The following is a 17,202-nucleotide window of genomic DNA, read 5'->3' as shown; positions in this document are numbered from 1 at the left end:
ATGGTTATTGCCGACAGAAACAAATTACGTCTGATATGACCAATAGAAATGAAAAAATGTCGGAGCTAGTCTCGAGTTAAGAAACGTTTTCTGGAGTTTTTGTCCCTTTGAGGATCTATCGTGTGTTTTGGACCTAATCGTTTTACTGGATTATATTCCCTGGAGCCTTACGGAGAGAATGAGATCAATATTGCTCGGAAATATTGATGTTTGACTTGCAGAGAGCCTTCAAAGGTAGTCAAAGGTAGGAAAAGTCAGCTCTTAAAAGTATTTACTTCTCTGTAAAAAAGGATTTAGTGTCAGTGCTGTGGTTGTTGTGTGTCAAAATGGTTTATATCATCGGAAAGACGAGACTCTGAATTTTCATTTGATGTGTAGTATGTCGAGGTGCATGACAGAGGAGCATGCACACATGGCTCTGACATGGCTGTGACGTCGTCCAATCGTAGTTATGTACCAGGACCGGTATGTGTGCATGTTAAGTGGAATCTGAACGATATATTCAATCTCTTTTCGCTGTCCCGTTATTTTACCGAGTAATCATTTCCATTTGTTTGCGCTAATGTGATCTTTACTATCATTTTTTTGAGACTTTCGAATTTTAGTACCTTCATTATCTCTAACCTTCTCTGCATGTGTACTGCACCAACGTTTTTGAATTCTTTATGGCATTCTACTTTGTCATCTACTCTTTTTCTTTTATTTCTGGCCCTGGGCATGGTTAAATCTCTTGGCACAATGTCTTGTCTCGTGGGACTTTCTTCCAAAAGTTGTAAGTATGACGTAACTTGAAAGAATCTCATGTTAAAAGTCTCTGTCTCGCAGGTCTTCATTCCAAAAAGTCTCCTCAAAAGATCATGTGTAATTGCGGGATTAAAAGTCTTTTTTATTATAAAAGAGAGATATAAACAGCAGGGGTTGGAGGTACAAAGTATCTAATGTATCCTGACCACAAAAACCGCAATGTATTCTGACAGGAAACGTCAAAAACAAACCTGTAGCCATCTGACATGAGGATGGTGTGATTTACTAATCTATTTTACTTATAACATTTTTGATAAAGCATGTATTTAGAAAAACATTGGTAACCTGTTCTACTCATCATATATCAGGTCACACAGATAAGATCTTGTTACAGTATGTGTGCATTCCCTTCAAGGAATTCCAGATCAAAACCAGTGGAACCTAAGAACTAGGGACCTCTGCATGTTAATTGTAAAAATGCAAGGATACAAAATAAGTTTGAGCAGCCCAAGGGCTACAGAGAAAAACTGATTTGGCAGACATTTCAAAGACATAAGTTATACCTAAACAGAATTGTCAAAGTGCATGAGGCCTGAACATGACAGGAGAATCAGTCCCTACACTATGACGTCCCATTGGACCAAGAGGTATATTAAGGAAGGGCAAGACTGACATAAATTAATTCTAACACAGCAGCCCAGGGGTCTCACATTCATTTCATCAATCCAGGGACCAAGCCAGATCAGAGACCAGTCAGTTTATTAAAATGAAAGTTTGTTGAATGCGTCGACTCCTAGCAAGAACAGTTGCTTACCGTCCTGGTTGTATTTGTTATAAAGCTTCACTCTCATTAATCGGTTGCTGCTTATGGCACATTTAACACTAGAATTACCAGACCCTATGAAAAAATTTTAAAATCCGGCCCACCTTAAATCTGTTTGCACCTCTCCGCCAGCGTCTTTTGTCCTGTAAATGTGCCGATTAAGACAAGCAGCAAGCACCCGGCTATTCCATCCCCCACCATCGCAGAACGTTCACAGTTTTCCCAGCTCATGCCTTATTTGATTATCTGGGAGTGAGTGAACTGCTGGAGATTCAGAGTGGAAATAATAGATCGTCATTTGGAACACATGCATTTCATGTGTGTTCCATTTCGATAGTAATCTGTGTAAACACATTGTTAAAACAGAAACTTTTTCATATTTTAGTAATAAATGTTACAAAATTTAGGCATAAACTATAGAATGTGTGAAGCCTGAAGTCCAAAGATCAATGCCTACATTTTGTAACATTTATTACTAAAATTTCTGTGAAATTTATGTGTTCCAAATAACGATCTATTATTTCCACTCTAAAACTCCAGCAGTTCACTCACTCCCAGATAATCAAACAAGGCATGAGCTGGTAAAAGAGGCCAACGGTGGGGGATGGAGTAACCGGCTGCTTGCTGCTTGTCTTAATCAGCACATTTACAGGACAAAAGACAATGGCAGAGAGGTGTGAACGGATTTAAGGTGGGCCGGATTTATGAGTTTACTCGTAGGCTCTGGAAATTCTAGTGTTAAGAAACCTCAAGTTACAGAATCTTAAATCTAGAATCCCTGAAGCCTACGAAAAAAAGTCGTAATGCGAGGCAACCTTAAATTCCTTTGCACCTCTTCATCAGCGTCTTTGTTTTGCAAATGTGTCAATCGGCACAAGCAGCAAGCAGCCTGCTATCCCACCCCCCACACACGCAGCTGAAGTTCTTCCAGCTCAAGTGTGTTTATCTGGGTGTGGGGTGCCTGGAGTTGTATAGGGTAAATAATTATTTGGAAAACATATATTTCATGTGTGTTCCGTGTCTACAACAATCAGGGTAAATGTAGGTTGTCAGGAAATGCGAGGCAAGAAATGTTGAACATTTAACTAAAACAGAAATTTTTTCATGTTATAATCACAAAAAATAATAGTAATAATAACAGCAGCTGACTACTCATAATGGTAAATTCAGGGAAAACCCGGGATGAACCAGCAACCTCTTGATTTAGAGGCAGCCATTCTTACCTCTACAACAGCCATGCAATTAATAATTGGGCTTTGGTTTTTACATATTGACATTGTGGACGCTAGGTGGGACTCTTGCCCCTTTAAACCCAACAGACAGCCATTCAGGACACAAGGTAAAAGCACCAAGAAGATATTTATTTAGTTTATTCTTCAAATAATGCCCTCTAAGCACCACTGCCACATTAAACAGCCAAGTAACTCACAAATCATAATAATTATAAAACAATTCTCTCCTCATCACCTCCCAGCAAGCTTTGTCCACCTCCACCCGACTCTGGCTTTCTTGCTGGGTCTTCAGCAGTCATTTAAGTATTCCTTAACCCGGAAGTGCTTCTGCTCTTCCATCCATATGACTTGCCAGCATTTCCGGGTCAGAAGGAGAATTAAAGTTCTTTAATCAGCCTGGAGATACTTCGGGGCTTCTGTCCTCATGACTTCCTAGTACTATAAGGGAAGTATGACTCCCCAAGTCCTTTCACAGCACCCCCCTGGCGGCACCCACAGCACCCAATAGGGATGAGAAGCCAAACTCCAAGTCCCAGAATGCCCTGTGGGAATCTGGGGCACCACTACACTCCTGGGGAGCAGCCATCTTGTGTTTTGTGGGAGGCCGTGTCCACATCCTTCTATCTCTGGGGCGTCCCGGCCGGGCTGACCTGCCAGCCGTCTCTTACAACAGCAACATGTAAATTGAATAATTCATTTTTCTTCAGTTATATTCTTAAATAAAGGCACACTTGTTTTGTTATACCTTTTATGAAAGTGTTTATTTGATATTTGGACTTCAGTTCTTCACACATTATACACTTCACGTCAGCATTTTGTCATTATTATAACATGAAAAATGTTTCTGTTTTAGTTACATGTTCAACATTTCTTGCATCGCATTTCTTGTCATCCTACATTTACCCAGATCGTTGTAAACACGGAACACACATGAAATGTATGTTTTCCAAATAATGTTATATTATTTACCCTATACAACTCAAGGCACTCAGATAAACAAACTTGAGTTGGGAGAACTTTATGTCTCACTTCAGCTGCGTCGGTGGGGGAAACGTGAGCAGGCTGCTTGTGCCGATTGACACATTTGCAAAACAAAAATGCTGATGAGGAGTTGCAAAGGAATTTAAGGTGCCCTGGCATTATGACTTTGTTCATAGGCTTCAGGGATTATAGTGTTAATATATAATACACAAATCAAAGTGAAAACCTTCTGTCCTCCTTGCTTTGGTGCTCTGTCTTGTTGCCTGGGGTTATAAATATACGAGAAAGGAGAACGCATCTTCGCTTCAGTAGCAGTCAACCCTGATGGTGACCATAAGAGGAGATGCAGAGTGAAGCAGCATCTTTGTGACAGGCTGATGAGAGTAAAACAAAAAAGGGATGTACAACTATGGTGGAGACTGGGGGCTCTCTGTTCAGGTCTATGTAATAAAGAATTTAAAATTGAGAATAGAGCCACTCTATTTAATGTACTGTATTTTCAAGATCTGAAGTTCCAATTTCTCAACTAATATTGTTACATTTTTTAATTGGAAATGTATGAGCCAGAAAAATAAACATTATTGCCAAGAATCTAAAATCAGTTTATTGCAGCTGTACAGGGAATTTTTTTTGTTTTGTTGCCATGCTATATGAAAGGATTGATGGCAGGAATTTATGACACTTTCTGAGCAAAAGTAAGTGAAAAAACAAAAGAGGAAAGTGGCTCGAAGCTAAAGTGATAAATTAAGGTGAAGCTGTAATGACTGAATATTACACATAATCTACCTTTCATATACTGTCATTTACATTTGTTCATCTGTCATTTTCATGCATAAATTTATAAAAAAATACTGTATAAGACATTTGACATATATCTAAGACATGCTCTATCTATCTATTATATAGTGCCTTTCATATCTATCTATCTATCTATCTATCTATCTATCTATCTATCTATCTATCATATAGTGCCTTTCATATCTATCTATCTATCTATCTATCTATCTATCTATCTATCTATCTATCTATCTATCTATCTATCTATCTATCTATCTATCTATCATATAGTGCCTTTCATATCTATCTATCTATTATATAGTGCTTTTCATATCTATCTATCTATCTATCTATCTATCTATCTATCTATCTATCTATCTATCTATCTATCATATAGTGCTTTTCATATCTATCTATCTATCTATCTATCTATCTATCTATCTATCTATCTATCTATCTATCTATCTATCTATCATATAGTGCCTTTCATATCTATCTATCTATCTATCTATCTATCTATCTATCTATCTATCTATCTATCTATCTATCTATCTATCTATCTATCTATCTATCTATCATATAGTGCCTTTCATATCTATCTATCTATCTATCTATCTATCTATCTATCTATCTATCTATCTATCTATCTATCTATCTATCTATCTATCTATTTCTTTTAATTCTGTTCATAATAAGTCACACAGTAATAAGCCTGATATCCCAATTCAAGAAACAGATCTTCATGCTTTTACAGCTTTTTGCTGTGACCCATAAAATGTACTCATTAAAAATGTTTTTATTTGACTAATTAGAATTTCTTTGGTGTGTGTTTACAAAGATATTTGATTTTCAGCTCACAATCAGCGCTCTCTCCTTGTTTAGACATAATTGCACTCAGATGTATTCTAGGAATGGCAGTTGGTGCTGATTTAGTTTTCATTTAATGAGCTCTTGTTCTCATGAATGTGGCATCATTGACTGACTCTCTGTTTTCATAAGAATTCATGTGAGTATATAAACTTGACGTCACCATTAATTTAATAAAGTCTACGGTTTTCGTGCAAGCTTTAGGTTAAGAAAGCTGTAGTAATATCTGTTTATTCAGAAGTTGCACGTATGAGTCGCAGCACAAATGCATCATATAAGCAGCAGCAATTACTTTGACGCCTGCTCATTTCTCATTAAAAGTGACACTAACTGTCTGCCTAGGCAGCAACTGAGTTGGACGCGATTTCATTTAACGTATTTTGTCAGGCTGCTGTCTCCTTTCAAATAATAAATGTGATGGGAACTGCTCATCTCGGGCACTCAGCAGGAGTGGTGAACAACGTGGATTGTGTGTGCGAATCAACAGGCTGTCCATTAGCCTTCCCCTTCTATAGAAATCTAGAGAGAGTCAGATTGATTGCTTAGTATATTTTGTACAATGTAAATGTTAATTAAAATTGCTCAGGCTGAAATTTGCTTTCATAGGTACTAAATGTAGTACAATTAACTTACTGAATACAGCGATTTATCTGGTTTCACTTTTAAAGAATTAATTTAAATTAATAAAGAAATAAGAGTTGCTATTCGGGTTGGTCTTGTGGTGTCAGACTTGTTTCTCAGAATGAGATCGCACTTCTATAGGCAACCCAATAAAAAATTTGTATTGAACAGCAATAAAATCTACTGCTAAAAAGACTCCGCCCACAGTGTTTCTTCCTGAACACACCCCTCTTTTTCCTCCAATCAAAGCACTTTAAATGTTCGAGGTTGTAGCATCCCATTTCTGGTCATGTATTAGACAGCTACAGTATGTAAAATATCCATTGAAAGACAGGGTGAGAGATGTCCATAAGAGTCTGGGGGGCAGGATACAACATTGCCCCAAGGGAGAAGACAGCAGATGACCGGGTAGTTTCCTGGGTTGCCTGACCTGCTTACATGTATATAGAAAAAAACAACAGAGTGAAACAAGAAGCAGTGGTGGTACCTAAAGGTCACATAGTCCCAGAACTGTTTGAAATGTATGGAGTGGTGGTGGCACTCAACAGTGCAGGCTGCATGCAGAAAAGCTTTGGGGATTTAGCAGTAGATAGTTCAGGGGAGCAGGAAGCTTCTAGAAAAAAACTCTAGCCTTATGTTTTTGGAAGAAATTGGAAGGGCACGTCAGTCATGGAATTGGTTCTTTGTACTGTGTAAGACATTTGACATTTGATATTTGTCAACACTTCATCCTTTTTTTAATCTATCTATCTATCTATCTATCTATCTATAAGATTCAACGCTTGTTTGTCTGTCTGCTTTTCATGAGAGAACTACTTTAGATTTAGATTTAGATTGGGCTTCTTTCTATAATTTACTTGAACATTCCGGTTGATTTTCCGACTTATCTCATTGTGTTATGTATCATAGTGCGTTTGCAGTACCAATTTATTTGCGCAAATCTGAGAGACACGCAGTGGGCCGAGAGGAGGAGGTCAGGGCCCTCCTCAGTCATGCACCAGCCTCGGGACATTCCTTACCTCTGCTTATCTAACGAACAAGAGAACTACTTAATGGATTTAGATCGGGTTACTTTCTATAATTTACTTGAACATTCTGGTTGATTTTGCGACTTCTCTCATCACACTAAGAATCATAGTTCGCTTGCAGGAGTGATATCTATCTATCTATCTATCTGTTACAAATAACTACACAAGTTAAATATTTATAAATGTCATTACATTAAATGGACTTTTAAATGCTGATAAGAATATTGATATTTAAAAATTGTTAAATGAGATAAAGGTTTAGACAGACAGAGAGATTGATAATAGTTCTGGGTTAGACTTGAGAAGACATTCGCCACAACTCTGAGTATAAAACATAAAATTTCAAATAACTTTCTGATATCCTTTACCTGACTGCTTAGCATATGTACATCATCTGAAATATTTTCATGTGTCGAGTTGGGATGCTGTCCCTGTATTGACATAACATGCTGTTGCCCATCAAAGGAGTATCCATCCTGTAATGAGCAGGCATCCTTCTTCACAGATTTCATTTCATTTCAAAATTTTGTTTAAACCTCTAAATAGATTGAGAGAAGCAATCATTTGCAATGCAGTCAAGTGCAGCAAAAATAAAAAAAGATATATAGAAATCAAAGTAAAACAGTTAAGAAAAATGATTAGCAACACCTAAATGATTACATACAGACTAAGAAAAAATTGTTTGAAATGAAAAACTAAAATTGATACAAAAGAACTGAGTGTTAAAGTATAATATCTTGTAGCTTATTTACTGATGTGCAAATAAACAACAGTAAGCAAACTCTCCAAGTTCAGTCAAAACTTATGGGACGTGAAATGTTATTTTCTGAATTTCAGAGTCCATTGATTGCAGTCTGTACAGAAGAAATAAAAGGTTACAAATGACCAATAAGGGTCTTACACATAAACAAAAACTAACGTACATCTCATATTACAGATAGAGAAGATCACCCAGCCTTACCATACAGCACGCAATGATGAATGTACTAAAACTGTCACCAGCAATAAATCTAAGGGCAGAGTGTCAGACTGGGGGCAGAGGCCTAAGAGTGGGAACTGAAGCATGTCTGCTGGATGTAATATATCACCATAACCTAAAAGCAAAAATAGTCTTGACAATTCTTTCCTACTGTGCACAGGGAAGCAAATTATTTCTGTAAAAGAAAGATGTTAAGGTATATTTCTGAGCAAGACAAATACCAAGGTAATTATATTCGTTTACTCTTTCAATGCTGGATCCATTCAAAGTAACAGTAGATAGATAGATAGATAGATAGATAGATAGATAGATAGATAGATAGATAGATAGATAGATAGATAGATAGATAGATAGATACTTTATTAATCCCAAGGGGAAATTCACATACTCCAGCAGCAGCATACTGATAAAAAACAATATTAAATTAAAGAGTGATAAAAATGCAGGTAAAACAGACAATAACTAAGGAAGTATAGTCGGCTCTGTCCTCTCTTCAATATTCACATTATCTCATCTCATCTCCTTTTCTCATCCACTTTTCCTGATGAGGGTTATGGATATTCAGATTATCATAAACAATATAATTCAATCTTTTAAGTAACATACGTTTTCTTTTGACAGCAATCAGAATTAACCTTTGATTATAAAGTGCAACTTGCAAAACAGTGATGGAATGCTGCCAGTTTTTGAACAGCAAATAATACAAAATGAAAGAAACTCTAAAGGAAGTGTCAAAGTATATCATAAAGCCAGTTCAGGATGAGAAGAATGCCTTTACTGACACATACGTGTAGTCACTCTGTACATGGACAGATAACACTTCTTAAATACATGTGTCAGTTACAGAAGTACGTGATTAGTTTCATGGTTTCTCTTGTCCTTGATAGTTACTGATAAACAGGAGATTCTGCCACATTAGATTACGCAGCCTCTCTTATCAATGCTTCACATCGTGCTAAAGTAGCAGCAGGACTGGGTCACAGATCAAGAGACTTTAATTTAAATGCGTTCTTAGAGTGCAAAACGCAAAAGCTAACAGTTAATAAGGACAGAAGTCCAAAGACAGCCTTGGGGTGTGCGAGGCCTATGTAATGACCAACCCCACGGTGGGCCGGTTACGTCAAACAGTGGTACCGGTGTGTGTGGACTGTAGAAACTTGTGTGCGAATTTCATAAAAATAATGTTAACATACACATTTCTTATTACAGCATTCAGCTAAAGTTTTGCAAGATAACTTTATAAAAATGTAACGATATAATCTATTTAAAAAGTGCAATTCATAATTCATGACAATAACACAACAGTGCAAAAAGTGATGCGGTGTCATGCGGAAATTAGCAGGGCCTCTTCTAGAAAAGGACCCAAATTGCAAGTATACTCTGAGTCTCGATAGGCAGGATGTCGTAGTCATAACTCACGTTGGTGTCGTGTCAGCCAGTTATCATTAGCGATGCATGTTTTTGTGAATTAATATTCGGACTATGGAATGTTTTCAAAGACATACATGTATGGAATTTGATCTTGAAGAGGGATTTTAAATGGGTTCCTCATGGAAGCATCTCAAATATATATATATATACTAGAGAATATAACTTGACAAATCTGCTCGAACAGGACACGAGGACCTCAAAAGCGGGGCCCACTTAGGCGTGGAGCCTGGGGTGATCACCCCACTTGTTACCCCCAAACGAAGTTGTTCTATGTAATCAATTTGTGAAATTCATATTTATCAGTAAAAGAGAAAGATATCCTCTGCATAAAGGTGCATCTTAAAGTCTGTTACTAATTCAACAATATCATCAATGCAGACTGCAAACAAGGCACGACCAAAAATTAAATCTTGTGGCTCACCCTTAGTAATTAATAGAAATTCAGATGTAATGTTCATCCACAAGCTAATTCTGAAACGTTTCACACACATCTTGATTAAAACCAATGTTGCGCCATCTTACTATATGTTTGGTCACAGCAGGGTCCTAGAGTGACCTTCTCCCCTTTAATACTCTCTCTTTATTACATGAAATTTAGCAAAATACCCCAAATCTCATACTCTTTCCACAATGTCAGGATTGGCTGCTATTGTAATGTAATACGTCCTCCACACCCCTGCATTGGCCTATCTGAATATGGCTTTCAAAAGAGTTGGTCCCTACAGGAATAAACACAGCAGACAGGCAAAGCCCCTGTTATCAACCTTCATTTAAAGGAATCTTTACACACTTCCTTGAATCGGTGTGGGGGTGCGACATTCTACCAGTGAAACAGATCAGGCAGACTCCATCCCTCCATGCTTTGTTCCTGTCAGCATTTGCTTCAGTTTCAATGGATGCACAAATGGCGTTTCAGTCAAACTAGATAGAATGGGAACATTGGTCATTAGGTCGTCAACCGCTGGTCCACTCTGGTCGATTCTCCCCAGCCTCACCACAAATGGCTCAAACGCACTTAACAAAAGTTCCTAACTGATATCACAGGAGTCAGAAATGCTACTAGAGCGACAACTGGTTATACAGCTTCATTCCCTTTAAAATCAGATATTGGTAGACATTCAGTTATTTGCCTGTTTCGACATTAACTCTTTGAGGGCTGAAAAATCAAGTTTTCTTAAAAGCGCTCAATGCAATATTTTCACACAACGAGCTGTGGCTGCCAGTTCACCATCTCTCAAGCTGGCTGCCACGCTGTCTTCATGAGGCAGGGTCGGCAGCGGAGGTCATGGTTGCAGTGCAGTGCAATCTGGTTTGTACATCATGTAAGTGGCGGTCCTGCTAAGTCAGGGGTCCTCAATCACAGTCCTGGAGGGCTGTATTGGCTGCAGGTTTTTGCCCCAACTCAATTGCAATTGCTTAATAAGAAGCACTTATTGCTCAAGTAACACTTCTGCTTCACTTTAGTTGTCTCGTTCGTTAAAATTTTGAACTCTTATTGCTTATTTTAGTCTTAAACAACTGTATTCTTGGTTTTTAATTGCTCCTAATTAGCATTTCTCCATTTAGCTTGTTACCATTTACACCAGTGTGTATTTATCATGCACTATTGGATTTAATTAAATACTTGGAAGGAAAGCAAACAGAAAAAAGTGAAGGACTGAGAATTACTCCTCCATTTTGGATGATATCCTTAGAAAGGGGAAGAAAATCTAGGATGTGAGAATGACCTGACATAGCAGAGTTAAAGCACTGACAAGCCATGGAATAAAATTACTGGCAAGAACTGCTTTCTAATTAAACAGCTGGGTTAGAAAATAAACCTGCAGCCACTGCAGCCCTGCAGGACTGTGATTGAGGACCCCTGTCCTAGGTGAACATTGCCATAGGCACGTCAGTTACACACGATCAGCTGATGCCGGTACCTCACTTTTTTATTTTCAGTCTCGATCTCCAGATCACTCGCATCAAAATCAGATTCCGACAAGTCGGATTCCAGTTCAGAGATAGTATGCAAAACGTCATCCATGGAGTATTTTGCTTTGTGCATTCACTTCGATCTCTCGCTAGATGTCGATGCTATTTTGGCCGTTGTTGGCTCTTCGCTACTCATGCAAGCGCAGGGAATCTCGGACAACTCGACAAAGCTAACTTTCTTTCTGGCACAGAGAGTCGAACTAACACATAACGGCGGGTCTGATAACCATTTACCGTTAATTATCGGCCTCAGCCTCTCCTGTTGACAAAAGTTGACATCCACCCTAAAAGAGTTAAATTGTTAAACATCAGTAAAAAATTGCTCACCTAAATGGAAATATTATTCTCCATTATACTGTACCAAATGCTTTTAGCATATCAATAAAAGAAGCACCACAACACTCCCTTCTGTTGACAATAGTAATAAGATCATCTAAAGCTGAGGTTGTTGGAGTAATACTGGGAGTTCATGAATGATTTAGCATCGAGTTCTGCACAAACGTTCAGTACAGATGAGAAAGAGGGAGCGGCTGCTCCTCTGCCCCGTCTTGAATGGCTCTCCACTCCTGGGATTGTCCATCCATCCTCCTGCTATCCCTGACCCACTGAAGCTCCGCTGTGCTAAGGTATCACATTTAAGAGGGATCCTGACTTAGAGGCATTCAGTCATAACCCCACAGATGGTAGCTTTTCAGCCAAACATATCCAGCCAATGTCTGAACCTGCAGCTCTCCTCGTACAGAGCAGGACTGGCATTAAGACAGCACATCATCTGTATGCTGTTATTAACTCATCTCAATATGGTCTAATGCTGTCCCTGTAATTTCCAGCTCTGTCTCTTAGTTTATAACATAAAATAGCATAACGTAGCATAGTGTAACGGTCTCAAATCTGCTAATCCAATTCATGGTGGTGGGGGCTGCTAAAACATATGCCAGCAAAATCAAACACAAGGTGGAAAACAATCTTGGATGAGGCACTGATCCATTGCTGGGCCCACACACTTACACACACCCACTGTCACAATCACGCAGCGCCTCTTCAGAGCTGCCACTTTACCTCTCCTACACCGTCTTTGGAATGTGGGAGTTAAACTGCAGTTCTGAAGGAAGCAGACATGGCGTGAACCTTTAAAACTCTACCAACAGATAGTGACCAGATGTGCCACTCAAACCTTGGACACTCATTTCTGGTTGTTTTAATGCTTGATTATTCATTAGTATGAGGCCTTTCCAGTCTCTGACTCACGTGTAACAACATCCGAAAAGCTGTGCATGCCAATCCACGGTAAATTCTTCACTGGCCGAGAATGAGGGTGACAGAGAAACTGAACAGGGTTGACAGGGGGCTGGATGAAAATTGGTGAAGAGTGATCCTGATTTTCTCCTGTTTTGAGTGGGTGGTTGAGTATTAGCTTACAGTGATATGCCGGGGGGGTGTGGAAATCTAATGAATTGCTTTATAGGTGAGCGTGTGGGTGGCTTGGTGGGCAGATGAATAGATGAGGAGGTGGAAGTCTGGCAGAACAATCCATCTGCACTGAAAACACTGATGAAAAATCCTGCAGTTAGTTTAAGGGAATAGCAAATATCTGCTTAGTTATGTGGAGCTGGTGGATCAGATTTTCAGTTTATTTATTTTTGTGTTTCTATTACTCTTATTTATGTAGGTTATTATCATTTTTTTTTTTTATTTATAGCCTGAAAACCTCTTACTGGCATCCAAGACAAAAGGAGCTGCTGTGAAGTTGGCCGATTTTGGACTGGCGATTGAGGTGGAAGGGGACCAACAAGCATGGTTTGGTGAGAATTGACATTCTAGACATGGGGTGCCACTTAGCCTCAGGACTTTGCTTGAAAATGCTTTGAAAGTGCCGCAGCAAGGGATTTCAGAACAGAAAAATGGGAAAAGTGCTGTTTCTTACTTGTACCAGTTTGAAATTCTATAGCTTGACAGCAGTCATTTCTGCACTTGGCAGGTCTCGCATTAGGTAAGGCATTCTCTTCAGTGCCCCTTTAAATCTCATCACATCCTCATTGCTGAAGATGTAGTAGATTAATAGTTAGGTAGAAGCTTTGGATAAATCCATTGTCTTTAATATTTTCCCCATGACATGCTTTATCCACTTCATTATTAGTTCTCCCTTCATTCTGCTCTTACATCTGCCCAACTATTCATCTACTACATCTTCAGCAATGAGAGTTAATGAAGTGGATAAAGGAAAATATTAAAGAGAATGGGTATATCCAAAGCATCATTAAAATAATCATGGAGAAGAAAACACATAAATATACCGTGGGTGCGGTATCCATTTTAGGACCCATGTTTGTAGATCAAAATACCATCCTTCCTCTGGCAAAACTCCATCCTCCCTCCTCCCTCGTTCCTGCCCCACACTATGCGACTCTTAAACCCCTTGGGGGGTAACGTTAATACAGTATTATAGAAAAATGTCTGTCTGTTATACCTTCATTGTTATCACTCTTTAACTTAATATTGTTCTTTATCCACTCCACTGCTGGAGTATGTGAATTTCCCCTTGGGATTAATAAAGTATCTATCTATCTATCTATCTATCTATCTATCTATCTATCTATCTATCTATCTATCTATCTATCTATCTATCTATCTATCCATTTTCCAACCTGCTGAATCCGAATACAGGGTCACAGGGGTCTGCTGGAGCCAATCCCAGCCAACACAGGGCACAAGGCAGGAACCAATCCTGGGCAGGGTGCCAACCCACCGCAGGACACACACAAACACACCCACACACCAAGCACACACTAGGGCCAATTGAGAATCGCCAATGCACCTAACCTGCATGTCTTTGGATTGTTGGAGGAAACCGGAGCGCCCGGAGGAAACCCACACGGGGAGAACATGCAAACTCCACGCAGGGAGAACCCAGGAAGCGAACCCGGGTCTCCTAACTGCGAGGCAGCAGCGCTAACACTGCGCCACCGTGCCGCCATATCTATCTATCTATCTATCTATCTATCTATCTATCTATCTATCTATCTATCTATCTATCTATCTATCTATCTATCTATCTATTATATAGTGCCTCTCTATCTATCTATCTATCTATCTATCTATCTATCTATCTATCTATCTATCTATCTATCTATCTATCTATCTATCTATCTATCTATCTATCTATCTATCTATTTACTTCCTTCAAAAGGGCATCCATCCTCCAAACTTTGACAAAAACAACATCCGCGTTCCTCGATCTGCGTACAACCCAGGCGAAATCTTCCTCTTCCTCTTGTTCTTGTTGTTCTTCTTCTTCTCCTCCTCCAGTTGCTTACCAGCATATCACTACCATCTGTCTAACAAAAGACCTTATTCCTTCCCTTGTTTACTTTCTACATCGTTTTATCTTATTTCTCTCAAAAAACTACTGTTTTCCCTGTTTCATTTAAATGTGTCATAAAGGATCATAGTAAAAATCAATTCTGTACAATCAAATTGATAACATCACTAAAATTAACAAATGTTTATCTATTAGTTTCCTAAATATCTTACAACATATTGGAACTGTCACTCCTCCCTACATTATCAGACACAAACATAAGAAAGATGAAAACCGGACATTTTGGAGAAAGAGGTGTAGTACCTGTCAATCATTTTTACATTTTAGATGCCAATGGCATTCATTCCCTTTTTTCTTTGAAACTACTGCATGCAGCAGTTCTGCCGCGTCTTATTGCATTTTGTTTATATAATGTTTGTAATATGATGTGATCTCTACGGGGTACCACTCAGCTCCTAAGCCCCAAACACCATCACAAGTCCCAGGTTCAATTAATAAATTATTTGAACAAATACCTTCACACAGGTTATTCATATGTGTTGTAGCTACGTGCCTATTGCTCCTCTCCATAACCAAAAAAGAATCATGGCAGCCAACCAGGGTAAGGAAGGGTCGCCACTGAAGCAGGGTGGGGTGAAAAGTGTTCCCAAACTCAGTTTGAGCAAATGCTACATAATCATTCAGTTTGGGATGGGCAGATTTAGCGAGTTGTGTCAGGAAGTCTTTTAGAGAACATATCGAACACCTGAAAAAGGTACAGTGACTGCATTAGGCCCAACAAACAAAAAGCCATGGACCCTCTGCAGTGTCCATACTTTCCACGAAAACCTCCAAAATTGCAGGGGAAACGCCATCTTCAGAGGAATAGAATTTCACTGACATAGTGATTTGCATCGGTCTATTGTATCCTGGGGGCATTTTTTTCCAGACTTTTATAGAATGTAAAAATCTCCACTGAGATGAGAACCTGCAGCCCATAAATTGTTACTTACATGAACAATTTGTACGGGACTAAAGTTACAGAGGTCCTCTGGTAATAATTACTTTACCGTCCCTCCTGGTGTAAATCTAATCCCATTCAAATAAGGCATAGGTTCACATTAACAATCATTCCTATTATTTCTTAAAGAAGAAATAGTCCCACTATATGTTGTTTCAGTTTACAGACTTGGAGAAATATGTTGGTCCCCATACGTCTCAATGAAAAAGGGCTGCCTGCCTCCTGAAAGTGATGATGTGAAAAGCAATTGTAGACCTACATGCCTATGTCATTGACTAAAGCAAAGTGAGCATGAAAAGAGATCAAGTGTTGCTTATTCTACTAAGATTTTCTAAAATGGCTTGAACACATATTTTGGTACCCCTAGAAAAGAGCCTAAATAATTGGATTTGAGTAATTTTTCAAACCAGCAGTTTTCTTTAATTAGTATCACACATATCTCTAGTTGTGCAATCAGTCATTCAGCCTATTTAAATGGAGAAAAATCGTATCTGTGCTGTTTAGTATCATCGTGTGTCCCACCCTGAACATGGACCAGGGAAAACAAAGGAGAGGATTGTCTCAGGACATCAGAAAGAGAATTATAGACAAGCATGTTAAAGGCAGGAGCTAGAAGACCATCTCCTAGTAGCTTGATGTCCCTGTAACAAGAGTTGAAAACGCTATCAAGATGTGTAAAGTCCACAGGACTGTAGCCAACCTTCTTGGACGTGGCCACAAGATGAAAGTCGACCTCAGAATGGGCAGAAGGATAGTGAGAATGGCAGAGAAAAAGCCAAGGACAACTTCCAACGAGGTACAACTCCAGCTGAACTCCGTTATTGTCTGATCGCACCATCTGTTGCTTTATGACTGACAGTGGGCTCAATGGAAGAAGACCGAGGAAGACTCCTTTGTTGAAAGACAAACATTAAAAAGCCAGATTGGAATTTGCTAAAATGTATTTTGACAAGCCACAATGCTTCTTAGAGAATGTCCTTTGGATAGATAAGACAAAACTGGAGGTTTCTGCCAAGTATGTCCACAGACGAGAAAATGAAGCTTTAAAAGTAAAGAACACCAAACCTATGGTCAAACATGGAGGCTGAGGCTGCTTTGTTGCATTTGGCACTGGGTGCCTTGAGTCTGTCCAGGAAACAGTGCAATCTCAAGACCATTGAGACATTCTGGAGCAAAATGCACAGCCCAGTGTCTGAAACCTCTGTCTCTGTCTCAGATCATGGATCTCCCAACAAGATTAATGAGCCAAAACACACAGCTAGGAGCACCTAAGAATGGCTAAGGACAAAACATTGGACTATTCTGAAGTGGCCTTCTATGAGCCCTGATTTGAATCCCATCAAAGAACTGAAAGACCTCCTTCAAACCTGACACAGCTGGAGAGGTTTGCTAAGCAGGAGTGGGAATAACTACCCGTCAACAGGTG

The 17,202-nt window shown here is 39.0% G+C and overlaps 1 protein-coding gene across 2 annotated transcripts in view; it reads left to right on the top strand.

Annotated features, from left to right (window-relative positions):
* Positions 1 to 17,202, top strand: part of camk2a (calcium/calmodulin-dependent protein kinase II alpha) — a 410,473-nt gene that overhangs the window by 278,661 nt on the left and 114,610 nt on the right. For both annotated transcript variants that reach the window (XM_039774535.1, XM_039774534.1), the window contains exon 7: positions 13,157 to 13,259. In XM_039774535.1, the coding sequence (XP_039630469.1) occupies positions 13,157 to 13,259 (103 nt within the window). The remainder of the gene's footprint in view (positions 1 to 13,156; positions 13,260 to 17,202) is intronic.

This window comes from Polypterus senegalus, chromosome 13 (genome assembly GCF_016835505.1).
Source record: "Polypterus senegalus isolate Bchr_013 chromosome 13, ASM1683550v1, whole genome shotgun sequence".
Taxonomy (NCBI): domain Eukaryota; kingdom Metazoa; phylum Chordata; class Cladistia; order Polypteriformes; family Polypteridae; genus Polypterus; species Polypterus senegalus.
Note: the sequence above shows the minus strand (reverse complement) of the source record. Positions and strands in the feature narration are given on the sequence as shown.